This window comes from Dipodomys merriami, unplaced genomic scaffold, assembly GCF_024711535.1.
Source record: "Dipodomys merriami isolate MVZ:Mamm:240054 unplaced genomic scaffold, mDipMer1.0.p SCAF_16, whole genome shotgun sequence".
Lineage (NCBI taxonomy): Eukaryota > Metazoa > Chordata > Mammalia > Rodentia > Heteromyidae > Dipodomys > Dipodomys merriami.
The window spans coordinates 11323362-11349842 of record NW_027202937.1 but is presented as its reverse complement, the minus strand read 5'-3'; the positions used below and the strand labels follow the sequence as shown (position 1 = coordinate 11349842).

At 48.9% G+C, this 26481-nt stretch overlaps 3 protein-coding genes across 14 annotated transcripts in view; 2 read left to right on the top strand and 1 right to left on the bottom strand.

Annotated features, from left to right (window-relative positions):
- Positions 1-9197, top strand: part of Msh5 (mutS homolog 5) — a 29688-nt gene extending 20491 nt beyond the window's left edge. For 4 of the 7 annotated variants that reach the window (XM_070024116.1, XM_070024114.1, XM_070024115.1 and 1 more), the window contains exons 11-25: positions 1186-1324; positions 1449-1511; positions 4176-4304; positions 4539-4617; positions 4756-4865; positions 5076-5156; positions 5633-5720; positions 5946-6135; positions 6259-6385; positions 6750-6899; positions 7388-7462; positions 7655-7798; positions 8152-8289; positions 8432-8505; positions 8890-9197. In XM_070024116.1, the coding sequence (XP_069880217.1) occupies positions 1186-1324; positions 1449-1511; positions 4176-4304; positions 4539-4617; positions 4756-4865; positions 5076-5156; positions 5633-5720; positions 5946-6135; positions 6259-6385; positions 6750-6899; positions 7388-7462; positions 7655-7798; positions 8152-8289; positions 8432-8505; positions 8890-9001 (1699 nt within the window). In that variant the 3' untranslated portion in view covers positions 9002-9197. The remainder of the gene's footprint in view (positions 1-1185; positions 1325-1448; positions 1512-4175; positions 4305-4538; positions 4618-4755; positions 4866-5075; positions 5157-5632; positions 5721-5945; positions 6136-6258; positions 6386-6749; positions 6900-7387; positions 7463-7654; positions 7799-8151; positions 8290-8431; positions 8506-8889) is intronic. The other 3 variants (XM_070024117.1, XM_070024119.1, XM_070024118.1) reach the window with 3 other exon arrangements.
- Positions 9198-9885: 688 nt separating this feature from the next.
- Positions 9886-15341, top strand: Sapcd1 (suppressor APC domain containing 1). 6 transcript variants are annotated; one of them, XM_070024107.1, is made up of 11 exons: positions 9888-10133; positions 10349-10489; positions 11098-11190; positions 11272-11382; positions 11463-12704; positions 12796-12954; positions 13208-13323; positions 13557-13761; positions 14126-14246; positions 14416-14520; positions 14760-15341. In XM_070024107.1, the coding sequence occupies exons 1-5, from the start codon at positions 10020-10022 to the stop codon at positions 11556-11558; spliced, it is 555 nt and encodes a 184-aa protein (XP_069880208.1). In that variant the 5' UTR covers positions 9888-10019; the 3' UTR covers positions 11559-12704; positions 12796-12954; positions 13208-13323; positions 13557-13761; positions 14126-14246; positions 14416-14520; positions 14760-15341. The 6 variants fall into 6 exon arrangements, with proteins under 6 accessions (XP_069880213.1, XP_069880208.1, XP_069880210.1 ...); XM_070024112.1 differs by having other exon boundaries at positions 9886-10133; positions 11317-11382; positions 13208-13761; XM_070024109.1 differs by lacking the exon at positions 13557-13761.
- Vwa7 (von Willebrand factor A domain containing 7) lies at positions 12509-26324 on the bottom strand. The gene is made up of 17 exons (XM_070024104.1): positions 26179-26324; positions 25572-25827; positions 24842-25123; positions 21995-22091; positions 19898-20008; positions 19495-19690; positions 19223-19392; positions 17198-17310; positions 16841-16957; positions 14841-15026; positions 14422-14554; positions 14144-14296; positions 13942-14034; positions 13393-13688; positions 13168-13307; positions 12778-12961; positions 12509-12679 (listed from the first exon to the last, which is right to left on the bottom strand). The coding sequence occupies exons 2-17, from the start codon at positions 25821-25823 to the stop codon at positions 12509-12511; spliced, it is 2694 nt and encodes an 897-aa protein (XP_069880205.1). The 5' UTR covers positions 25824-25827; positions 26179-26324.
- Between the last annotated feature and the right edge of the window lie 157 nt (positions 26325-26481).

Below are 26481 nucleotides of genomic sequence, written 5' to 3'. Positions count from 1 at the left end.
TGTGGCTCATGTGGTAGAACACTATCCTTGAACAAAAGAAGGTCAGGGACAATGCCCAGAACTAGAATTCAAGCCCCATGACCAGAGGGGGGGGTGGGAGGGGGAGAGAAAAGACAATCTTCATTGATGCTTCTCAAATGACCCTCCCCTCCTCAAATATTTTTCCTTGCAGAGATAGCCTTTACTATGACTTACAGGCTTACTACACATGGAATAGTTAATGTAATTTCACAGGAAGAACTTGAAAAGACAAATATCTGTGCTATTACCCAGAGATACTTCACAGCTAAATACAGATATGCAAACTCGTACTGACTCACCCTCTCCCACTCCACCACAGAGAGAGCAACAGTGTTGGCACACAAATACTTTAACACACTGCTCTCCTAAAATATTGACAAGCTCCATCACACATCCACATGGAATAACAAATGGTCTTATCTATCAAAATCATCCTATACACAGTTTTGTTGTAACCATTTTTCTTTTTTTTTTCTTTCTTTTTTTTTTTTGGGGGGGGGGGTCCGGTGGTGGGGCCTGAACTCTGGGCCTGGGCATTGTCCCTCAGCTCTTCAGCTCAAGGCTAGCGCTCTACCACTTGAGCCACAGTGCCACTTCCGGCTTTTTTTTTCTTTTTGCTTATGTGGTGCTGAGGAATCAAACCCAGGGCCTCATGCATGCAAGGCAAGCACTCTACCACTGAGCCACCTTCCCAGCCCGCAGCCATTTTTCTTTTTTTTCTTTTTTTTTTGTCGGTCGTGGGGCTTGAACTCTGGGCCTGGGCGCTGTCCTTCAGCTCTTCAGCTTGAGGCGAGTGCTCTACCACTTGAGCTACAGCGCCACTTCCGGTTTTCTGGTGGTTTATTGGAGATAGGAGTCTCACGGTCTCTCCTGCCCGGGCTGGCTTTGAACTGAGATCCTCAGATCTCAGCCTCCTGAGTAGCTAGGATTACAGGCGTGAGCCACCGGCGCCTGGCTTCCCGCAGCCATTTTTCAATAAACACACATAAGCACCCACATAGATAGGACTCTGCCTTTGCCAGAATATTCCTATAACAAGTCAGAAATACATATTGCCACAATCCCCAAGGAGGGACTTCCAAATACATTTTAGAAACTTGAGACAAAGACAAGAACGAGTACAAGTGTAATTTCTAAGCTTTCCATCCCAACTCTCACTTCCAGGCTATGGTTCACACGTCCAACACAGGACCTCGGGGAGCTCAATTCACGTCTAGACGTCATACAGTTTTTTCTGCTGCCCCAGAATCTGGACATGGCTCAGATGCTGCACAGGCTCATGAGTCACATCAAGAACGTGCCTGTGAGCCCAAGATGGGGATCAGGGATGGGGGAAAAGAGGTTGAGGGCTGATAGTGGATGTTGTGTTTCTTGAGAGACATCCTGGCAGGAGAGGGGGAAGTGACTGTTTCCTTATCTGCCTTTAGCTTATTCTGAAACGCATGAAGCTGTCTCACACCAAGGTCAATGACTGGCAGGTTCTGTATAAGGTAAGACCTCCCCTTTCATTTATTTATTTTTTTTAATCTTGCTCTGGTAGCCTCTGCTAAGCCTCCAACACACGATCGTTCTACCTCTGCTCTCCTGAGTGCCACTACACTCCATGTAAGGCCTCCTTCTAAACTCTTGAAGTCCAAGTTAAATTTGGACTGTGTTCCTCTACACTGGTCACTCTGTCCAACTTTATCCTATTACTCTTAAAAACAGAAACACTGGCTGGGCGCTGGAGCTCACACCTATAATCCTAGCTACTCAAGAGGCTGAGATCTGAGGATTGTGGTTCAAAGCCAGCCTGGGCAGGAAAGTCTGTGCGATTCTTATTTCCATTTAACCACCAGAAAACCAGAAGTGGCACTATGGCTCAAGTGGTAGAGTACTTGCCTTGAGCTGAAGAGCTCAGGGACAGTGCCCAGGCCCAGAGTTCAAGCCCCACGACTGTCAAAAAAAAAGAAAGAAAAACAAGTGTTTTGTTTTTTTGTTTTTGTTTTTTCTTTTGGTCAGTTGTAGAGCTTGAAACTCAGGGCCTGGGCACTGTCCTGACTTTTTTCACTCTAGGTTAGTGCTCTAACACTCCAAACCACAGTGCCATTTCCGGTTTTCTGGTGGTTAACTGGAGAGAAGAGTCTCACAGACTTTTCTGCCCAGGCTGGCTTCGAATCATAATCCTCAGATCTCAGCCTCCTGAGTAGCTAATATTATAGGCATGAGCCACTGTCACCCAGCTAAAGGACCTCTCTCTTGCTTGGCTTTTTCACTGAAAGCTAACACTTTACCATTTGAACCATCCCTCTACCTTCACTCTCAGATTTTTATTGGTTAGTTGGACATGAGAGTCTAAACCTCCCAGATTTGTCTGCCTGACATGGCTTTGAACTGGGATCCTCAGATATCAGCCTTCTGGGTTGCTAGAATTGCAGGTATAAGCTACCAGTGCCTGGCTTAAAACAAAACAAAATAAAAACCCACCTTTGTATTGTGGAAAGTATCAAAAAATATTTACAGGCCAGGGCTGGTGACTTACTAGCTCTAACCCTAGCTTCTCAGTAGTATGAGATTTGAGGACTGAGGTTGGAAGCCAGCCTAGATTGACAAAATTGATACTCTTATCTCCAGTTATCCAGCAAAAAAGCCCCAAATAGAGGTATGGCTTAAGTGGTGGAGCATAATAAGCCTGGTGAGAGGCCCTGAGTTTGTGCCCCAGTACTGGCACATACATAAAAAAGAATTTAGAGCCGGTGGCTCATGCCTGTAATCCTAGCTACTCAGAAGGCCAAGATCTGAGGATTGTGATTCAAAGCCAGACTGGGCAGAAAAGTCCCTGTGAGACTCTAATCTTCAATTAACCATTCAAAAACAGGTAGTGGAAGTGCGGCCTCAAAGTGGTAGTGCTAGTTTTGGGCAAAATTGCTCAGGGACAGTGCCCAGGCCCTGAGATCCAGCTCCATGTCTGACAGGGGGAAAAAAAAAAGAATTTAGAGAAAATAGTATAATTAATCCCTTATATCACTATGTAGTTACAGCACTACAATTAATGCCAATCATGTTTTATCTATATTTCTTTCACTTTCACTTCTTATTTTTTTGAGTCAACATACATTTGTAACATGAGATTTTATGGTGATATTTCCCTATTTGCACGCAGTATACTTTGAACAACTTCATCTCCTCTGTCATATTCCCTTACCCTTCTCCTCTCCTAACACTTGGGAGGCCAAACATGATTAAATAATTGCTCTAGAGTTATCTTTGTTTGTACCATTAGCGTTTTAGAAAACATGTTATTTCCTTTTTAGATGTTCTTTTTTTGTCTTTCAGCTCTTCTCTGTCTTTGTTTGTGCTGGTTATTTTTTAGATAGTCTCGCTTCCTGTTCAGGGGCACCTGTATCTTAAGCCACCTATTTTTGGCTTTCTGTGCATCCTGCACCACCATATCCATCTTCTCCCTTTGAGATGGAGTCTTAAAGACTTCTCTGGCCCAGTGCTGGTAGCTTATGCCTGTAATCCTAGCTACTCAGGAAGCTGAGCTCTGAGGATTGAACGTTCAAAGCCAGACCAAGCTGGAAAGTCTGTGAGACCCTTATCTCCAATTAGCCACCAGAAAATTGGAAGTGGAGCTGTGGTTCAAAGTGGCAGAGTGCTGGCCTTGAGCAAAAGAGCATAGGGACAGTGCTCAGACCCTGAGTTCAAGCCCCAGGACTGACAAAAAAAAAAAAAAAAAAAAGACTTCTCTGCCCAACTTGTCCTCAGACTGTGATCCTCCAAATTTCAGACCTCCAAGTCACTAGGATTACAAGCAACTCTTTTTCTTTTTTCTTTTTCTCTCTTTCTTTCTTTCTTTCTTTCTTTTTTTCCAGTTGTGGGGCCTGAACTCTGGCCATGGGCGCTGTCCCCCAGCTCTTCAGCTCAAGGCTAGCACTCTACCACTTAAGCCACAGTGCCACTTCCAGCCTTTTCTGCTTATGTGGTGCTGAGGAATGGAACCCAGGGTCTCATGCATGCACTCTACAACTGAGCCACCTTCCCAGCCCTCTTTTTTGTTATTTTTACTTTATGTGCCTTCTCATGTTGGTTTTTGTTCTTCTCAGTCTGTCCATATCCCCTCTCCTTAGCTCACCTGAGTGGGGGTCATCTCCCTCATTGTGTTTCTCCTGCAGACGGTGTACAGCGCCCTAGGTCTGAGAGATGCCTGCCGCTCCCTGCCTCAGTCCATCCAGCTTTTTCGGGACATTGCTCAAGAGTTCTCTGATGATCTACACCACATCGCCAGCCTCATTGGGAAAGTGGTAAGTAGAAGGAAAGAGTCAGGGCACCCGAGGAGATAGGGAAAAGAATGGCGAAGAACGGAGGTGTGGGGAAGGTGGTGTGGGAGATGAGGAAGCTTGTGAGCCGATGAGGTGTAACAGAACATTGGGTGCGTTTGTAGGGTGCAGGTTCTTGGACGGCAAGGAAAAGGTTAGGGACAGGACAGAGGTGTGATGCTGGGTGATAAGAAGCGGACTTCTCCTTTATCTCCGCAGGTGGACTTTGAGGGCAGTCTTGCTGAAAATCGCTTCACTGTCCTCCCCAACATAGATCCTGAAATCGATGAGAGTGAGGGTTGAGTATGGGAGGTGCCTGTGAGCCCTGCAGTGGGGTGCGCTCCCCCCTCAGCAAGCCGCCCCCACAGCTGGGGGTCATCATAAAACGAGAGCAAGGTCCTCACTCTTCATACCCATGTGTCTTCCATGTTCCTAGAAAAACGACGGCTGATGGGCCTTCCCAGTTTCCTCACTGAAGTGGCTCGGAAGGAGCTGGAGAATCTGGACTCGCGTATCCCTTCGTGCAGCGTCATTTACATCCCTCTGGTGCGGGAAGGAGAGGAAGCGGAAGCCCAGGGGTCTTTTTGAGGTCCTATTAGGCTTATGGAGGCCATATTAGTAGCTAAGAGAACTTGTGGGGGAACGTCATCTTTGTGTCACCCCCAGAAGGAAGGCCTGGGGGATACATACAAGAGTCTTAGGTTTCCCCTAAGGAAAGAAGGTACCCCCCCAATTCTATGTCTTTACTCTTCCCAGATCGGCTTCCTCCTTTCTATTCCCCGCCTGCCATCTATGGCAGAAGCCAGTGACTTTGAGATCGAGGGACTGGACTTTATGGTGAGAGTCTCCACCTGCCCGGGACTGATTAAGGAAAACAAATCTGCAAGTGAAGGAAGGATCTTACTCCATCACCACTGCCCATTTTGTGATCTCCTCTGTGGTTTTACTTTGAGATCACCACCTCTGAGACAAAGGAAAAAAGTCAAGTTGGGGGTATTAAAGGCTGAGCGAGAGAGTGGGAGGGTTGAGAAGGATCAAGAGATGTAAAGCCCGGGGCTGGGAAGGTGGCTCAGTGGTAGAGCGCTTGCCTTGCATGCATGAAGCCCTGGGTTTAATTCCTCAGCACCACATAAACAAAAAGAAAAAAGCCGGAAGTGGTGCTGTGGCTCCAGTGGTAGAGCGCTAGCCTTGAGCTGAAGAGCTGAGGGACAGCGCCCAGGCCCAGAGTTCAGGCCCTACGACCGACCAGACCCCCCCCCCCAAAAAAAAGAGAGAGAGATGTAACGCCCATAGCTTTGAACTCTTGTACTCAGTTTCTCTCAGAGGAGAAGCTGCACTATCGGAGCGCTCGAACCAAGGAGCTGGATGCACTACTGGGGGACCTGCACTGTGAAATCCGGGGTGAGAGGAGTGAGGTTGGTGGGAGGTGGGCAGCTGGCTGAGTCTCCAATGGCCTCCTCTTCTTGCTTTGTCTCTCTCACTCTGCTCTACATCTTCCCCATCTCTGGCAGTCTCAGACTCTGTCTTAGTTTCTGCATGCCTGGCTCCAGGTTTCTTTGTGGTCTCTGTCTTTCCTGCACTGTGCTCTGGAGCTAACTCTCGGCTCCCTCCCTCACCTGCCCCCAGACCAGGAGACCCTGCTGATGCACCAGCTGCAGTGTCAGGTGCTGGCGCGGGCAGCTGTCTTGACACCGGTATTGGACCTTGCTGCCCGCCTGGATGTCCTCCTGTCCCTTGCCAGTGCTGCCCGGGAGTATGGTTACTCAAGACCCCGCTACTCTTCCCAGCTCCATGGAGTAAGAATTCAGAATGGCAGGTAAGAACAAAGGGGGGTGTTGATGGATACACAAGATGCCCAGAGGCCCCATTGTCTGAGGTGGAGATGGGGTTGCCCATCTGGATCCATGGGTCATATAAAGTGCCCCTCTGCCCACCACAGACACCCTCTGATGGAACTGTGTGCAAGAACCTTTGTGCCCAACTCCACAGAATGTGGTGGGGACAAAGGGAGAGTCAAAGTCATCACTGGACCCAATTCCTCAGGGAAAAGCATATATCTCAAACAGGTGAGAAGCCCTACATCCTGGCCCTCTACTGTCTTCCCCCGCCCCCCTGCTACCCCTGACCAGCCAGCCAACCCAAGTCCTCTGCTCTTCCATCTTGTATTCTCATTTTCTACCTGAGAACCATGTTCTAAGAGATCATGCCATGAGTTGAATTCCCATGACCCACCTCTAAATAGGTCCATGCTATTTCCAAATAGGCCTCTGCTCTGTCTAAAGCTGGGGTGGGTGGCAGTGTGTTGTATACCTTTGTTCTTCTGTTGCCCAGTATCCATCTCTCTCTCTATCATCCTTGGCCTCAGCTAAGCCTCACGTTTACTTTCACCCACACCACCAGTCTCTGTGTCCTGTCTCTTCTCCTGTTCAGGTTGGCTTGATCACTTTCATGGCCTTGGTGGGGAGCTTTGTGCCAGCGGAAGAGGCAGATATTGGGGCAGTGGATGCCATCTTCACCCGAATTCATAGCTGTGAATCCATTTCCCTCGGCCTCTCAACCTTCATGATTGATCTCAATCAGGTCAAAAGGAGCGAAGGGAGGAGAGATCAGGATGGGGACAATGAGGAAGGAACTGTCTCAGCAGTGCTCAGAATGTAATACCAAAAACACCTCTTGAGAACTGGGTCCTGGTGGCTCACACCTGTAATCCTAGCTACTCAGGAGGCTGAGATCTGAGGATCACACTTCAAAGCCAACCCAGGCAGTTAAGTCCATGAGATTCTTATCTCAAATTAACCACCAGAAAAAAAACCTGGAAGTGACACTGTGGCTCAAAGTGGTAGAAAGCTAGCCTTGAGGGAAAGAGCTCAGAGACAGTGTCCAGCCCCATGGTACACACACACACACACACACTCACACACACACACACACACACCACACACACACACGTAAAAACAATACCTCTTGAACCTTTGCTTTCTGTGAGGCAAGGAAAGAATGAACAGAATGTGGATCATTAGAGGCCTTGAATGCTAACGGTGCTTCCTTGTCCACCTTATGCCCACTAGGTGGCGAAAGCAGTGAATAATGCCACTGAGCAGTCTCTGGTCCTTATAGATGAATTTGGGAAGGGAACCAACACGGTGAGAGGGGATCTGGGGAGAGGGGGAGGGAGAGGGAGGAGGATGAAGACGCAGTTGAGTGTAGCCAGGCTTGGGAAACAACACAGATGTATGGGCAGAAAAGAAATAGAGAATGTGAGATGGGGCAAGGCCAGGGCAGATGTAGAAGGGCGCTGCTTGTAGCTCTACCCCTCCCTCCTGCCCTCCGTGCAGGTGGATGGACTGGCACTTCTGGCTGCCGTGCTTCGACATTGGCTGGCGCTTGGACCCATGTGCCCCCACATTTTTGTGGCCACCAACTTCCTGAGCCTTGTTCAGCTACAGCTACTACCTCAGGGACCCCTGGTACACTATTTGGTGAGGAAGCTAATCTACCTCAGGGACCCTTAAATGGAGCATTTCCCCAGTGTAAGGATTGGCTCCTCTATCAGAGCAGGGGTTCCCTAAGCAGGAGCCACGTTCCTGTCCTCCTCCCAGTCTGCACAGGAATTGCCCAAGCTTTTTCCCTCCTGGGCAGGAAGCAGGGTGGCTGATGACACACTGTCTGCCCCCCCCCCCCACTCTGCTTTTACAGATATTTTTTCTTTTCTTTTAAACTTTATGTGGTACAGAGGAATTGAACCCAGGGCTTCATGTATGCCAGGTAAGCATTCTACCATTAAGCCACATTCTCAGCTTCCTCCCTGCCCCCTGTTTTGTTCTCTTTTAAGACCATGGAGACTTGTGAAGATGGGGATGACCTTGTCTTCTTCTACCAGCTTTGCGAAGGGATTGCCAATGCCAGCCATGCCTCTCACACTGCCGCCCAGGCCGGCCTACCTGACAAACTCATTGCTCGTGCCAAAGAGGTGATGAGATTCTGTGTCCAACCACCTTCACCTCAGGGCTCCCCTTGTCCCTTCCCTTGGAGATCTGGACTTCTGGGCTCCAAATAGTCCTCTGTTCTTCTTCAACTCCCCATACCCCTCCTGCCTTCCATCTTGCTCCTAGGTCTCAGACTTGGTCCGCAGTGGAAAACCTATCCAGCCTGTCAAGGAGTTACTAAAGGAAAACCAAATGGAAAAGTAAGTATATGGCCCCAGATGTGCATGGTACTCATCAATGACACATTGCTTCTTTCTTAAATCCCTACATCATCAAGGTGATGGGTTTCTTTTTTTTGGGTCCGGTCATGGGGCCTGAACTCTGGGCCTGGGCACTGTCCCTCAGCTCTTCAGCTCAAGGCTAGCGCTCTACCACTTGAGCCACAGTGCCACTTCCGGCTTTTTTCTTTTTGCTTATGTGGTGCTGAGGAATCAAACCCAGGGCTTTAAGCATGCAAGGCAAGCGCTCTACCACTGAGCCACCTTCCCAACCCCAAGGTGATGGGTTTCTTATGCAGATTCTCTCCCTGGCTCGGGGACTCAGTTATCCATTCTTCTATAAGCCCCACCATTCTCTTTCTTCAGGTGCCAGGAATTAGTGGATAAGTTCCTGAAACTGGATTTAGATGATCCCAACCTGGACTTGGACATCTTCATGGGACAGGAAGTGCTGCCTGCTGCCACCACCATCCTCTGAGAGTCCTTCTGCCCTCCTGATTCCCGGAAGCCCCAGGGACTGCCAGGCCCTTTGTTTCCTTATCCCCTTCAGACCCAGAGTCCTCAGTTTGCCTAGAAAATTTGTTTCATAGTAGGAATAAAGTGGCTTTTTTTTTTGGATGAAGTTATTGTTTCCAAAACAGAACACGAAAAACTAATAAACATCAAGCAGTCCACAGAGGAATGTGCCTTATCTCAGTTTCAATACAAGGGTAATTCTGTAGGGAGACCTTCAGATTCTACCCCAGGGGTTTTATGAGAATAAATTACTCTGGAGAAGCCCTGCAAATACAGATTAGAGAGTCAGGCATGGTGGTGCATGCCTGTAACCCCAGTACTCAGGAGGATGGGGCAGGAGGATCAGGAGTTCATAATGAAATCCTGTCTTAGAACATACAAACTACTGTCCATTCCCCTCCCAAAACTGTTAAAAGTAGATTAGAGGCTATGTGGAGTGTCTTATGCCTGTAAAATAAGCTACGTGGAGACAGAGATTGAGAGGATCAGTTTGAGGGCAACCTAGGGGAAAAGTTAGTGAGACCACTTCTCAATAAATAATCTGGGTATGGTGGCACATTTCTGTCATCTCAGTTATATAGATAGAAGCATAAGTAGGAGGATTATGTCCAGGTCAGCCAGGAGAAAAAAACCCACAGGAGCCTACCTAAAAACAAAAACAAAAATAAAACCGAAAACTAAAAAGAGGTGGCAGGAAAAGCCCAAGTGCAGAGGGTCTGCATAAACTAGTTTAGGCCCTGAGTAAAACCTCATAATTACCCCCAAAAAACAGCAACAAAGAACAAAACAAACAAAAACAAAAAGATCAAAGGGGGGAGGGAAACCGAGGGCACCAACAGAAACATCGCAGCTCAGACTTCCTGTGTAACAGAGCAGAAAGATTGAAAGACAAGGCAGGGTGGGTGCAAGGCTGGGGTGGAAGGGGCGGGAGCAGCCCTGGCTGAGCCGGTGCGAGGCTCTGCCTTTCCCACCCCAGAGCCATGGGGAGCCAGGGTCCTGGTGGGCCGCCCCTGGTGCAGGTTCCCTACTCGGTTCTGCTGCTGCCACTGGAAACAAGCCGCCAAGACTCAGGAGCCCAGAGCTTCTTCCTTTGGGTAAGTTTTAGGCCAACAAGAGGCCTTGGGAAGCCCCTCTCCTGTCCTCTACATTTCCATCCAACATTGAGTCTTCCTTGTTCTTCCTCTTGCCCTTCAGGTCCTCAGTGGCCAGTCTGGGCTCTAAGTTAGAGACTACACAGTTAACTCCTGAGAGAAGGCCCTGGCCCTGCGTTCTGCAGGGAGTGTCAGCCTCTACTTCTTGTCTCACTCAGTTGGAGAGGATGCAGGCCCTGGAGAGAAAACAGGACGCCCTGTGGCAGGGGCTGGAGCTACTGGAGCAAAGCCATGCCTGGTTCGAAGACCACCTAAGGGAAGCACAGTGTCAGCAGCTGCATCTGGGGGCCCTGGGGGAGGTACGGAGCTCCTCCTCTGTGTGGATGGGGTAGAAAGGGAGAGGCAGTAAATGGACATAGTCTGAGACCATTCTGGAAAGCAGAGAGTTAATGGGTAGGGATCAGGAGATGGAAGCATCATTGGAATGACAGGATGGCCCCAAGTGTTAGGTTGGGGTTCATTGTTGGAAGAGGCCAGTTTGCATTCCATTCAGAGGGAGGGTGGGGGAGTGGCCTGGGGTGTTCCAATAGGGCAGGGATAGTCCAGGAAGATCCATGAGGAACAAGAGTAGGGGGGCATTGTATTATTTGAGGGGATTACAGTGTTGTGCTTGTACTAGAGCTGGTCCTGGGCTCTGTCCCTTAAGATTTTTCCATTCCAGGCCAGCCCTCTACCACTTGAGGCACACCCCCACTTCTAGCTTTTTGCTGGTTAATTGGAGATGAGTTTGACAGACTTTTCTACTCAGGCTAGCTTTGAACTGCAATCCTCAGATCTTAGCCTCTTAAGTAGGTAGATTTACAGGTATGAGCCACGGGCACCTAGCTTTGATGTGGGGTGGTGACAGATGAATGGCAGATGGACTTCAAGTTTTCACCATGTTGTCAGCATCCAACACCTCCTTTAGAATTTTCTAACAGATTTGCACTCAGATTCTGGCGGCCCTCAGTTAACCCAGATTCAAAAAATGAACATGTGTCTGCAGAATCTGATTCGGAAGGTGAGTTTATTGTTTTGAGTTTAGGCTTTGGGGAGTTGATGGGACAAGAGAAAGGAGTGGGGATCAGCACTGGTTTAACAGAAAACAGCAAATCTCCCTCAGATCTCTCCACATCCGTTAAACAAGGCTAGTTCCCAGGCTACCCAGTACCAGAAGGAAAAGTCAAAGCAGCAGAATTTGTGGCAGCAACAGGTAAACTGGGGAGGTGGGGAGCCCTGGCCCACGGGGCGTGGGATACAGGATGTGCAGTCTGTTTCTCTCCTCTTCTCCAGGCGTTGTTAAGGAAGCAGAAAGGAGTCATTCAGCCCAAGGGGGAGATGGCTGGGCCAGGCGGCTCCCAGGGGTGGAGGGGCCCTACCCTCGTGTGAACCTCCTCCACTCCTGCCCCTCGGAAGAAGGCGGCATCAGGACCTTCTCTTCTTGTTCTTGTCTTACTCCACAGCTTGATGGCTCCGGGATGTGTTACAATTAAATTCAATTTTAAATCTAGACATCTTGGTATAAAGTGTATCTATCCTCTGCTCCTAAAAAACTTCCACCTTTTCTCTTTCTTTCTCTCTTTTTTCTCTTTCTTTCTTTCTTTTTCTTTCTTTCTTTTCTTTTCTTTTTTTTTTTGTCAGTCATGGGGCCTGAACTCTGGGTCTGGGCGCTGTCCCTCAGCTCTTCAGCTCAAGGCTAGAACTCTACCACTTGAGCCACAGCGCCACTTCCAGCTTTTTCTGCTTATGTGGTGCTGAGGAATCAAACCCAGGTCCTCATGCATGCAAGGCAAGCATTCTACCACTGAGCCACCTTCCAGCCCCTCATTTTTTCTTCTTGATGCCTTGATTTTTACCTATTCTACATGCAAAAACATGTGCAGGAAGAAGAATTTATCCAGAATCCTTCCATAGAGAAGACATGTTCACTGAAACCATCCTTTTATAATCCCCCGCTATCCCCCTTGTCAAGAACACTTCCTAGTGCCTTGCTCCCCCTTCTAGCCCTAGACTGCTCCCCATGTGTCTTCCCTTTACCTGAGTCTGGAAGAGCATGACGCCTTGGTGGAAAAAGGTATTCAGGAGAAAAGGCATTTTCTCAAAAAAAAAAAAAGTCTTTGATTTGGTCTTCATAAAGGTTAGGGAAGGTGCACTATGGGAAATCCATTGCACTCTATCCCAGGTCTATGTCCCAGGTCTTAAGAAAGAACAGAGACAAGTCTGCCAGAAGGAAAACCCTGATCTCCGCTAGAAGAGAGAACCCTGAAGCTTGTGTGACCCTCTCACCCATGGGACAACTTGAACACAGTACTGGACACGCACTTCCTCTAAGGGTTGTGTTACCAGGAGGCCAAGCACAGCAGAAACAGCACCTCTGCAACTATATCCCACCAAGAATTGCCCATTCCTCTTCCAGCCCTTCCCTGAGTCACCAAGGCGGAGGGATGAGACAGAGGCTTAGCCGAAGGAAGGACAGGACTGGATTCCGAGGCAGCGGCAGCAAGCTGATCCTGGGGATAGAGGGAGCAGGTCAAGGTATGCTAGAGCTGTCCTGAAGTAGCCCTCTATTTGCCTGGACTCTCTTGAGGCCAAAAGTGGGGTACCTCACCTGCTCTGCTGGATCTAGTACCAGGAGCCGGAGGAAGGCATGGGTCGGGGGCACTGGGCTGGCTCCTGGGCCTGCCGCACTCATCGCAGTCACCGTCACCATCACCACGGAATTCGGAGCTGCTGAGTCTGGGACCTCCAGCCACAGGCGCCCTGAGGCTGACTCATTCAGTCCCAGGTGAGCCCTGGAGAGTGAATTCCAACTCTTTGAACCCAGAGCCAAGGGGCAAAGCCAAGTGAAGGGGCCTGAGAGGGTCAATGGACCCTTCCCTCTGAGGGTCAAGGGGAAGGGGACAAAGGCAGGACTTAGGATAAGGGCCTGGGCCCAAGCCCTGCACCCTCCAACACATGGTGGGGGTCAGAACTCAGCAAGAAGAATCAGGGCACTCACCTGGTCAGGTTGGAGGTGATGGCAAAACTGGGGTTGACAGATATCTGAAGATCAAGATCCTGAGGGCCGGAGAAGCTGGAGACGTGGAGACTCAGTGGGGCCTTGCTGCCTGGGACCAAGAAATCTGGAGGGCCGTTCAGCTGTGGGAAAGTGCCGGTCAGGAGAGGGGTTATCCCAGCGCTCTCCAGCCTGCCCCTTCCCCTGCCCCTTCCCCTTGTGTCTCACCTCCAGAAGCACTGGGGCCACAGTACAAGGCTGGGGTGCAGCCCTGTGCAGGCTCTGACCCTCTCCATTCTGGCCAATAAGTTCAAGGGAAAAGGGGTGCGAGGTGGGCAGTAGAGTGGGTGGCAATGAGGCTGTGAGGAGGCCTTGCTCCGGGGGTCCAACAGGCTCCAAGGACACCCGGCCCAGCTCAGTGCCCTCTGGGACCCTTCGGAGAACAGCATGGGAGAAGTGTGCATCACTAAGGTTACTTCTGGAGTCCAGCCCTATCACTTCCACCAGCATCTGGGTCCGGAGACCTGAGAAAGTGGACAGGAAGAGGGGGAAGATCCTGAGACACAGGGAGAAGAGAAGGAATGGCTAGATCTTGAAGTGGGTGATGGTTACGTGGAAGTATTATACGAAATCCATCAAGCTGGATGCTCCAGTGCTCTTTACTAAAAAAGATGCATGCAAATACATCTATGGATGCACATACACTTATAGATATGTGCGCACATGTAACAGGCATACATAGAGAGAGCTGGGGGAGGGTGATCAGGGAAGAGGTACCTGCAACTGGCTGAGTCAGGGGGTAGAAGCCAGGATGAGGTCCGTCATCCACGGGGATCCCAAAATAGAAGAGGAAGTCCAGGGAAGTCTGGGCTAAGGAGGGCCGAGGCAGTCAGAGACCTTCCTTGGAGGATGTGGGCCAAAAATGCTCTGTGAGGCCTAACTGTCCCCTTTCCCTTCCCAGGAACATCTTCCTCCTTACCTTGCACCCTCACCCGGGGAGTGCCCTTAGCTGCCATCTTGATCTCCCAAGTCCCTGTCTGTGGGGGGTCGGTCATGGTCACCATCCAGAACTGCCCAAAGCGGTGAGTGTGACCCAGAGGGCCTGTGCCTTCCTCCTGGCTTTGAGAGACCCCTGGAGATGGGGACCAGACATTGTCATGTGAAGCAATTCGTTTCCCTTAGCACATCTCACCTCTTGTTTTCCATTCTCCAATCACCATTTTTTTCTTCTATGCTTTGACTCACACACAGACGTACCTGAAGGGCTCTTAATCCAGAAGCTGCTAATTTCCCCGTGCATTCGCACTGTGAGCTTGTGAAGCAGCCCGTCCACGTGGAACACAAGCGTCCTCCCAGGTATAACGACAGGAGGCTCCAGGGGAAGAGTCACCTTGAGGGACAGGCAGGACCACAGGGCGGAGGAGAAAGCAAGGTTTAGAAGAAGGGGGTAAGACTTCTTGTCTTATTCCTGAGGGGGTAGGGGACCCAAAGTGGAAGAAAAGTTGATTGATTTGAAAGAGCATTTTGGCAGGTGGATAGCCATGAGTCTCAGAGAAAGAACGAGAAACTTCCTTTCCCATTCTTCTGTCCAACAGGCCACAGAGCCACCCTTTCTCCTTTAAGACACATCCAGCATCCCTCGGAGATGAAGGCCCCAGCCTCTGGCCTTCACTTACCAGAGTAGCTGTGCTCTCCCCAATAATGGTTGCCACGTCCTGGATGTGCTGGTCTTTGGTGAAAATCACCTCTCCTCCTGATGCCCGTGCCACTGCTTCGTATGGCTCAAAGCGCAGGGGAGATAAGACCTCCCGACGAGCTCGCCCCTGAACTCTTGATGGATCTTCAGTCACCAAGAATGTCACCTAGGGCCAACAGTGGCATCCAATATACAAGCATAAGTGAGGACCCCTTCTGCTCAAGCTTGCTGTGATTATGATAGGGTCTGTCTATCTCTGGCTGCTATGGCAGGTCTCTCACGGACAAACCCCTGGCCCTCAGGAGCTGATTTCCTCCTCGTAACTGTTACTATTTCACAGAAGAGTGCTGACAACGACTTTTTTTTTTTTTCCTGCTAGACCTGGGGCTTGAACTAAGAGCCTGGGCTCTGTCCTTTAGCCTTTCTGTCCTCAAGGTTAATAACACTCTACCATAAAGCCACAGTGCTACTTCCAGCTGCATCTGAGTAGTTTATTGGAGATAAGAGTCTCACAGACTTTCCTGCCTGGGGTTGGCTTTTAACCATGATCCTCAGATCTGAACCTCCTGAGTAGCAACGATTACAGGTGTGAGCCACCAGCACCTGGATCTTTCCTTGTTCTTTGACGAGTTTATTGGGTAGATTCAAATATGGATTCAGACCAGACCTGTAATGCTAGCTTCTAGAAAGCCAAGATCTAAGGATCTCAGTTTGAACTCAGCCCAACTCTGTGAACATTTTATCTCCAAATAATGGGCAAAAAGCTGGAAGTGAAGGGGCTGGGAAGGTGGCTCAGTGGTAGAGCGCTTTTGCCTTGCATGCCTGAGGCCCTGGGTTCGATTCCTTATCACCACATAAAAACAAGAAAAAAGCCAGAAGTGGTGCTGTGGCTCAAGTGGTAGAGCGCTAGCCTTGAGCTGAAGAGCTGAGGGACAGCGCCCAGGCCCAGAGTTCAGGCCCCATGACCGGACCCAAAAAACAACAACAAAAAAAACAAAAAAAAAGAAAAAAGCTGGAAGTGAAGGTATAGCTCAAGTGGTAAAGTGCCAGCCATGAGTGAAAAAGCTAAGCAAGAGGAAGAGGACCTGGGACTGGGAAGGTGGCTCAGTGGTAGAGCGCTTGCCTTGAATGCCTGAGGCCCTGGGTTCGATTCCTCAGCACCACATAAGCAAAAAGAAAAAAGCCGGAAGTGGCGCTGTGGCTCAAGTGGTAGAGTGCTAGCCTTGAGCTGAAGAGCTGAGGGGACAGTGCCCAGGCCCAGAGTTCAGGTCCCACGACCCGACCCCCCGCCAAAAAAAAAAAAAAAAGAGGACCTGAGTTCAAGCCCCAGTACTGGCACAACAACAACAAAAACAAAAGCAACAATAAAAAAAAAACCAAGCCAAGCACTGATGGCTTACACCTGTAACCTAGCTACTCAGGATGTTGAGATCTAATGATTACAGTTCAAAGTGAGCCTGGGTAGGAAAGTCTGTGACTCTTCAATTAACTACCACAACACCAGAAAAGCAGTAGAGTGCTAGCCTTGAACAAAAAAGCACAGGCCCTGAGTTCAAGCCCAATGACCAACCACAACAACAACAAAAAAGAAACAAACAAATATACATTCAGCATCATTCAGGCTAAAACTTCCATTCTTTTTTTTTGTTTTGTTGTGGTTGGTCGTGGGCTTGAACTCTGGGCCTGGGCACTGTCCCTCAGCTCTTCAGCTTAAGGTTAGTGCTCTACCACTTGAGCCACAGCACCACTTCCAGCTTTTTTTTTGTTTATGTGGTGCTGAGGAATCGAACCCAGGTCCTCATGCATGCAAGGCAAGCACTCTACCACTGAGCCAACTTCCCAGCCCAGAGACTTCCATTCTTGACTATTGTTAAAGTTCTATCCGGTTTGACCATCATGGTGTGGTGTGACATTAATAAGACTGCAGTGTTTCCTATCCTGAGGTAGCTAATACTGGGTCTCCCACTGGCTGTTGCTTACCCTGCAGCGCCGCTCCTGAGCCAGGGATTCCACCCGGTTGGTGAGAAAAGCATCCTTTGGGGAGGCATCAGTAAAGACAAAGATGTCTGAGAGTGGAGGTGTGTGCAGCAGGGCTAGCTGTAAGAAAAGAAAATGAGTGATGTTTAAAAATGGTGGAAGCAGAGGAGTGGATAGAACCAGGGAGGGCAGATTAGAAAAGAATATGGCCCTGGAATCCTGGTGTGATGCTAGCAGAACTAAGATCTGAAGGAGTGCATGTGAAGTGGAAGAGGGGAAGGGTGTCTAGGTCTAACTCCCCCTGGTGGCAAAACCTGGAAAAGGCATGATAGAGAGAAGAGGAATAGAAGGCGGTCAAACCTCCAAGGCAGACAGGCACATCTCAGGCTCATCTCCACCCCCCAAGGCGTGGATCTCATTGAGTTGCTGCCAAAAGCTATCAGGATCACTGGTTGTAAAGACAGGTCCAAACCCTGGGCAAAGGGAAAGAGGGTTGAAATGAATGAGGACAATGTATCCCAAGTTCCTACCCCAGTCCCAAGGTGGACAAATATTGAAATAAGATTCTATGTTCAGCACACCTCAACCTCTGGAAAAAGAAGTCTCTTTATTTTTATAATTATGTTTCTCCTTTTATACCTCAGGCATGGCTGATGCCCCTGGTGAGAAAGTGAACCTCCATTCCCCTAAAAAATGGTGGCACTTCCTGTGATCCTGAGGAATTATTTTTATTCAGTATATGTGCTTGTATAAAAAACTACTAGGGCCAGACACTGGTGGCTCACGCCTGTAATCCTAGCTACTCAGGAGGTTGAGATCTGAGGATCACAATTCCAGCCTGGGCAAGAAAGTCCCCGAGACTCTTATCTCCAAATAACCACCAGAAAACTGGAAGTGTGTGCTATGACTCAATGTGGTAGAGCACTAGCTTTGAGCAGAAAAGCTCAGGGACAGTGCTCAGGTCTTGAGTTCAAGCTCCAGGACTAGCAGAAAAACAAAACAAAACAACAACAACAGAAAACAACTAGGCCCTCAGTTTCCTAATTAAAAAAGAGCCAGAGAAAGTAACAGTGCTTAGGACAAAACAAGTAGAATAATGAACACCATGCTAAAATGTTATTTATGTCATTATCAGACTTCAAAAACAAAACAAAACTGGGCCTCAGTATGTAGCATAAACTGGCCTGAAACTGGAGATCCTCCTGTCTCATCCTCCCAAGTTCTAGGATTATAGGCATGAGCCTATATATCCAGGTCTATAAGATCTAGAAGACAAAATTAACTTAAACTTTCCTTTCCTTTAGGTATTCTTATTCCAGGAGGCATTTTATTTGATTACCATTTCAATCATGGGAATGAGGCAGATAAAAGCAAGGACTGACTCCTTTAATGGATAATGAGATTAAGCCAAAGAAAAGTGAAATGGCAAACCCAAGGACACATAATAAGACTGGTAGGCCCATACATTACATTACTAGGAAAGAATACAAGATGCTACCTCACACATTTCCCTGAGAAACAGAGCCACTAACCTTAACCTTCATTCTGATCTCTGCCTACACGAAATGAAGAGTGAAAGTAGTTTATTAAAGCTAGGCACTGGTGGCTTACTCCTGTAATCCCACCTACTAAGAAGGTTGAGATTTGAAGATCAAGATTTGAATGAAGCCAGCCTGAGGGAAAAAAAAGTCAATGAGACTCTTTTTTTCCAATTAATCAGCAAAAAGTGGGAAGTGGAGGTATAGATCAAGTGGAGGACCCACCATCCTTAAGCAGAAAAAAACAAGTGGGAGTGTGAAGCCAAGTTCAAGCACTAGTGCCAACATGAAGAAAAGATAGGAGGGAGGAGAGAAGAGAAGAAAGAAGAGAGAGGAAAAGATGGTTGACTAGTATAGAAATCTAAGAAAGCAGAGGCCATGCACCTGAGCAAGAGTCATGCATTAGACTTTTAGAAAGTGCTGCCATTTTACAAACAGTACTAGAGGCTTCTTGTTTTTTGTTTGTTTTTTATTTCTGTCCTGGGCTTGAACTCTGGGCCTGGGCTCTGTCCCAGAGCTTTTGTGCTCAAGGCTAGTGCTCTATCACTTAAGCAACAGCTTCACTTCTGGCTTTTTTAGTAGTTAACTGGAGATAAGAGTCTCATGGACTTTCCTGTCCAGGCTGGCTTTGAACCATCATCCTCAAATCTCAGCCACCAGAGTAGCTAGGGTTACAGATGTGAGCCACCAGTGCCCGGCTAGCTTCTTCTTTTCTATATATACACACTAGAGGCTCACTCACCATTTTCTTGAGGAAGTAGAGCAATGAGACCACTTCCTCCCCTGAGGCCTTCACCCCTTGCCCTGGACTTTCCTTCCCTCTTTGTCCTGGCCAGATCCCAGCTACCTGGATCATGGAAAGGCACCAGGACGTAGTGGTTGGGCTCCATGGGGCTGCCTCGTCGCTGCTCCACAATGTGGCGAGTCTGGATTTTGGCAGCGTTGATCTCCTCCCCCATGCTGCCCGTGGTGTCCAGGACAAAGCTCAGACTGGAGGCTGGGGTGATGTCCAGAAGCCTAGGAAGCAGGCCAGAGACCCAGTGAAGAAGACACATTGGATCCCTGCCCAGTTTCTCATTTCCACCAGGAACATCAACTCATCTCAAAGAGGCCAATCACCTGGAGAAACCGTTGTCTCCCAGGCGGCTTCGGAGGAGATTGAAAGCTTGGATGGTGGACAACAGGGCCAGGTTTGCAGCCTGTGGGTGGAACATGTGGTGTGGGGAGAAGCTGGGCGAGGTGCTGTCCTTGTTGATGCCTCCGCGGGGTGGCTGGGTGCGGCTCTCATCCAATCTGCCCCCGTGGCTACATTTCCCTGGGTCGAGGAAAGAGATGTAGACCAATGGAGATCACCGAACACGGCCTCCTCTCTGGGCCTTCGTCCACCCACCCCACTGCCAATAGCCTCTCGTTCTAGTGATAATATGGTAGATGGGACAAAGGCCTCAAGGACTGAGATACTGTGTAAGTGATGAAAGAAAGTGAGTCTCCTCTTGTTCCAGGGAGACTTCCTGACAGGTACCTGGAGGTTTAGGGGGATGCGTTCCAAAGTAGCCAGACGTAAGAAGCGTGACGGTCAGCAAATTGTTAGGGCAGCTCAGCTCTGAACAATCAGAACAGGTAATAGCACGGGCTGGAAAGAAAGGGCAGAGCTGGAGTCAAAACCTTGGTTGAAGCGGGCACTGGTGTCTCACTCCTGTAATCCTAGTGAGTCAAGAGGCTGAGATCTGAAGATTGCAGTTCGAAGCTAGCCTAGGCAGGAAAGTCTGTGAGACTCTTATCTCCAATTAACCACCAGAAAACCAGAAGTGGCACTGTGGCTCAAGTGATAGAGTGCTAGCCTTGAGCACAAAGAGGCTCAGGGACAGTGCCCAGGCCGAGGTCAAGCCCCACAACTGACAAAAAATAAATGAACAAAGAAAAAAAAATACTTGGCCATCTCTAGACTTTTATTTTTGTCCACCAATTACCAATTTCTTCAGATTTTACTATGAGCTGGAACAAGGAGAAAGTCCACAGGAACCCTGATCTGGCTCACTGGGGTTATTGGGCTGGCAGCAGGAACGGGTGTTTAAGATTGTGGTAATAAGGTGGGCTCCAGTGGTTCACGCCTGCCTGTAATCCTAGCTACTAAGGAGGCTGAGATCTGAGGATCCGCAGTTCAAAGCCAGCCCGGGCAGGAAAGTTCCTTAGACTCTTTTTTTTTTTTTTTTTTTTTGGGTCCGGTCGTGGGGCCTGAACTCTGGGCCTGGGCACTGTCCCTCAGCTCTTCAGCTCAAGGCTAGTGCTCTACCACTTGGCCACAGCGCCACTTCCAGTTTTTCTTTTTGCTTATGTGGTGCTGAGGAATCGAACCCAGGGCCTCGAGCATGCAAGGCAAGTGCTCTACCACTGAGCTACCTTCCCAGCCCCTCGTTAGACTCTTATCTCCAATAAAGCACTCAGGAAACCAGAAGTGGCCTTGTGGCTCAAGTGGTAGAGCCCTCGCCTTGAGCTGAAGAGCTCAGGGACAGAGCCTAGGCCCAGAGTTCAAGCCCCACTACCCACCACTACCGACAAAAAAAAAAAAAGGGAGGGGGGGCTGGGAAGGTGGCTTAGTGGTAGAGCGCTTGCCTTGCATGCCTGAGGCCCTGGGTTTGATTCCTCAGCACCATATAAGCAAGAAGAAAAAAGCCGGAAGTGGCGTTGTGGCTCAAGAGGTAGAGTGCTAGCCTTGAGCTGAAGAGCTGAGGGACAGTGCCCAGGCCCAGAGTTCAGGTCCCACGACCGGAAACTGCCCCCCCACACTCCCGCACCCCCCGCAAAAAAAAAAAAAAAAAAAGATTGTGGTATTAAACCCAGGAAGAGACAAGTGTAGTGGCACATTTCTGTAATCCCAGCACTTAGGAGACAGTGGCTCACACCTATAATCCTACCTACTCAGGAGGCTGAGATTTGAGGATTAGAGTTCAAAATCAGCCCAGGCAGGAAATCAGGAAACCACCAGAAAACCAGAAGTGGCACTGTGGCTCAAGTGGTAGAGCACTTACCTTGAGCTGAACCACTCAGTGACAGTGCCCAGGCACCACAACTGACCAAAAAAAAAAAAGTCTCACAAACGTTCCTGCTTCAGGCTGGCTTTGAACTGTGATCCTCAGATCTCAGCCTCCTGAGTAGCTAGGATTACAGGCATGAGCCACTGGGTGTCCAGCTCTGTGAGACTCTTATCTCCAATTAACCACCAGAAAACTGGAAGTGGTACTGTGGCTCAAGTGGAAGAGCACTAGCCTTGAGCTAAAGAGCTCAGGGACAGCATCCAGAATTCAAGCCCCATGACTGACCCCCAAAAAAGAAAAAGAAAACAGAAGCAGCTTCCAGGGACCTGAGTTAATCGGGAGGACAGGAGGACTGTGGGAAGCAGCTGTGAGCTGGCTCTGAGGGCTGGAGACCTGATCTTGGCTGTTACTCCCTGCATTGTGCTGGGGAGGCCAGGGGACTGCCTAATTGGACTAGGGGACCGCGCAGTCCTCACAGAGACGACTGGACAGCTTATAGAACCTCAGGGAATGACACCTCAGGTCGGCTGGAGGAGGTGAACGGTTCCTTGGGCTTTCTCCTTACCCTGGGCTCATGGTCATACCTGGTGCCACAGTCCAGAGTGTCTTGGTTGGCCCAAGGAGGTAAGGATGTGGCTCCTGTATCCCCAGCTCTACCCAGTTGGTGTGACTGTAGAAATCCTGGTCCCAGAAGAAAGAAAAAAAAAAATAAGGCACTTACTTGTCTGATGTAGTTAATCACCAGTCCTAACGTGCCACTCCTTTAAATTCCTACCCAGAAAGTCTTCTCCATTCCCTGCTCCTGTCAGACACCTTGAATCCACGTCGCTACCACAGCTCTCTCTATTGCCCAGAACAGAGATATACCCATGTGGGAAATTGGGAAATGTTTTATCTTGGAGAATAAATCAAAAGCCTCTCAGTACCCACGTCTCCAGGGTCCTGCAGGTGATTGAGCCAAATCCCCACCTCGCCCATCTTATCACCTCTCTCTCCCCACTCCCTCTTCTGCAGCTCCAGTGGTCTCCTGTTGGGATATTCTTGGATGAGGGGCTTTAAAAGCATAGACAGCCAGGTGCTGGTGGCTCATGCCTGTAATCCTAGCTATTCAGGAGGTTGAGATCTGAGGATTGTGGTTGGAAGCCAGCCTGGGCAAGAAAGTCCATGAGACGTTTATCTCCAATTATCCACCAGAAAACCAGAAGTGGCACTGTGGCTCAGAGTGGTAGAGTGCTATCCTGAGTAAAAAAGCTCAGTGATAGTGCTCAGGCCCTGAGTTCAAGCCCATGACAAAAGCTCAGGGTAAGCCAGGCTCAAAGACACAAATGATGCACATATGCAGAAACTAGACCTAAAATACACTTGGACATGATAAAGTATGCAGGACTCTAGGCATTCACAAACTGAAAGACCAAAGGATACTCTTAGGAAAGGAACACACAAGTGCAATTCCTATATGCCACTTGATCATATAAAATAATATTCATCAAAATGAGCTCCAGGAAATGGAAATAAGAGGGTTTTTTTCTTTTTTGTTTTTGTTTTCTTTCCTTCTTGTCTTGTTTGTTCATTTTTCTGTCTTTGGGAGAGTAAGAGGAAAGAACAGAAATAGAAGGACAAAAGACTTGATAGAGAACAAGGGAAAGAGTGACATTGTCCAAAAAGAAATGTACTCTTTACCTAACTTATGTAACTATAGCCCCTCTGTACATCACCTTTATAATAACAATATAAAAAAGTTAAAAAAAACAACTCAGAGACATTTCCCAGGACCCAGGAAATGAAGAACAAAAACAAAAAAACAAAAAAACATGGGACATGTTTTTCCAAAGAACATCTGACATGTCAGCAGTGTTCCTGGTCTCAACAATTATCACACGCAATGACCCATGAGATGTGAAAAACACAAGTTGCCACGTACTGGTGGATCACACAATCCTAGCTACTCAGGAGTCTGAGACCTGAGGATTGTGGTTCTAAGCCAGCCAGGCAGGAAAGTCAGTGAGACTCTTATCTCCAATTAACCATAGAAAAAGCCAGAAGTGGAGCTGTGGCTCAAGTGGTAGAGCTCTAGCCTTAAGCAAAAAGAAGGTCGGAGACAGTGCCCAGGCCCAGAGTTCAGGCCCAAGGACTAGGAAAACAAATAACAAAAAACATGGGACATGTTTTTCCAAAGAATGACTGTCATGTCAGCAGAGTTCCTGATTGACCTCAACAATTACCACATGCGATGATCCATGAGACCTGAAAAAATAGCTTGCCAGTGCTGGTGGCTTAGAGCTGTAATCCTAGCTACTCAGGCTGCTGAGACCTGAGGATCTTGGTTCATAGCCAGCCTGGGCAGGAATATCCATAAGAGTCTCAACTCCAATTAAACACCAAAAAGTAGAGCTGTAGCTCAAGTGGTAGAGTGCTAGCCTTGAGCAAAAAAGCTAAGGGACAGGGCCCAGGCTTTGAGTTCAAGCCCCAGGACCAGTAAAATAACAACCACCAAAAAAAAAAAAAAAACCAACACACATAGATTCCCCATGACTAAAAGAAAGTTTAAGATACAGCTTCATTGTAAGACTCAACGTCTACAAAACTACTTTAAAAAGCCATAAGAAACACTATAATTCCTTTTTTTTTTTTTTTTGGTGGGTTGTGGGGCTTGAACTCTGGGCTTGGGCGCTATCCCTCAGCTCTTCAGCTCAAGGCAAGCGCTCTACCACTTGAGTCACAGCACCACTTCCAGTTTTCTAGTGGTTTATTGGAAATAAGAGTCTCACGAAGTTTCCTGCCTGGGTTGGCTTTGAACTGTGATCCTTAGATCTCAGCCTCCTGAGTAGCTAGGATTACAGGCGTGAGCCACTAGCACTTGGCTCACTACAGCTCCTTTATACCAGAAATGGTCCATTTTACCTCCACTCAATTTGTTCTATCATTTCTAAATGACTCCATGTTCTTGACCACATACATGGTGTATACATATATATGTATGTACAGATCTGAAGGAAGCTAGGAGGGGGCACAGAATCAGAGGGAAACAGGGAAAATATACAACAGAGGGGCCCATCAGCTGCACTGGACATTGATGAAAACAAACTAAGCAACTCAAGGGCAGCAATGGGAAGGAGGGAATGAGAGGGAAAGAGGGAACAGCTTACACTAAGCAAAGGAAAGAAATGCACATATTGTGTTGTCAAAGTTCATAGAATTCACAAACATTATAGACCATGATAGTGACAATTTGCCTTGTGAAGGTTAAAATGTTTGTGACTTTAAATATCATAATCTCACAATACTGTGAAATTGGTAAAATGTATGTAATCACTTAGTCTCAATAAAACATTATGTAAAAAAAAAAAAAACCAGTCCATTCTGGGGGGAATTAAGGAGGCATCATAACGTTTAGGACAGACCCCTCTTGCCATTACTCCCATTCTTCTCACCTGTAAGGCATGAAGTGCAGCGCCCAGGCGCTGGCGGGCCAGAGTGTAGTCATGGGCTCTGGCTGCCACCACGGTTTCCTGCAGAGCCTCTGTCATGCGTGTGCGTCCCTGGTCCAGCCGTTCAGCATCAAAGTGCAGGTCAGGGTCATTCTTGGTATTTGGCAAGAAGTCCTGGGCTGCATTGGCCCGTGACACCTCACGTAAGGCTGCTCGGAACTGCCGGGAAGTATACTCAGGTCCAAAGTAGGCAGCAAAGAGGTGGTCAGTGATGATGGTTTTGCCCTGACACAAGTGGAGGGATAGGGGATTCCATCATTGCTCACATCACCTTAGCAACTGGTACTCAAGTATGGATGGACTCAAGGGTACCCCACAAGGGAGGGGTACATCTGGACCTTTTTTTTTTTTTTTTGTCAGTCATGGGGCCTGAACTCGGCCTGGGCGCTGTCCCTCAGCTCTTCAGCTCAAGGCTAGCGCTCTACCACTTGAGCCACAGCACCACTTCCAGCTTTTTTCTGCATATGTGGTGCTAAGGAATCGAACCTAGGGCCTCATGCATGCGAGGCAAGCACTCTACCACTGAGCCAACTTCCCAGTCCCGCATCTGGATCTTTCTGAGGAGGCGGCACTCCTGATTTCAGGACCAGGACTACTGGGCATTGTTGTTATAGGAGTTGGGCTAGAGTGGGAAAGAGAGGGGGTCCAAAGATGGGTGGCCAGGAATGCTCACCAGAAAGTCTTCTAGACGAAGGGGCGGCCGGTCAGGGAGTGGATGCTCCAGGAAGAGCTGTAGGGTGACATTAAGCGCTGCCTCTTCAGTCATGTGCTGGTGGCTGATGGAGTCAGGGGCAGCCATGAGGTTCCAGACATTGGTTAAGAAGGCAGACGTAGGGGGCAGCAGCAGCTGCAGCAGAAGCAGGGTTGAGGGCTGAAGGGCCCTGGTAAGACAGGGGCGCTTCCACAGAGAGCAAGGCTGAGACATGGACCTGGGGGACAGAAGGCTCTCAAGGGAGAAGGAATCAGTGGCCGATTCCAGGGCAGGCCCTGTTCTGTTTGTCCCCAAGGCACCTGTTTTGGCAGACTCCGGCTTTGTCTCAGATACATTTATTCCAGCCTGGTTCCCCGCCCTGTCCCACTGAGTCACCCTGCCCACCTGAGGGCCTTACCAGGCCAATAAGGACACACACACCCTGATTACCTGAGGGCCTTACCAGGCCAATAAGGATATTACCTGTCTAAGACTCCTCCTCCCAGGCCTCCCTCATTCCAGGAGTCCCCAATGTTCCCAGGGACCCCCTTATACATAGGATATGGGTTCCCCTCAGCTTCTCTCCTACCTGGTTGCTGGGTCTCCTGGTCAGGGCTGGCTGAGGCTTGGCATCACAGGGCACTTAGGTCAGAGTTATAATTAACTGAATCTCAATGTGGGGGGGGAGGGAAGCCCCAGCAAAGGGGCAGGCAAGACAGGCAGCCCCTGGCCCTCCATTCATGCCCACCCAGGACCACAAGCAGCAGGCTGCACAGGATGATACCAGGGCGGGCCTCCGGGCAGTGGTGCAGTGCCGAGGTGAGGAGGGCTGGGGAGGAAAAAGGGAGGGAGCGGCAGAGCAGCATGACTCAGGCCTGGCACAGTGCCAGGG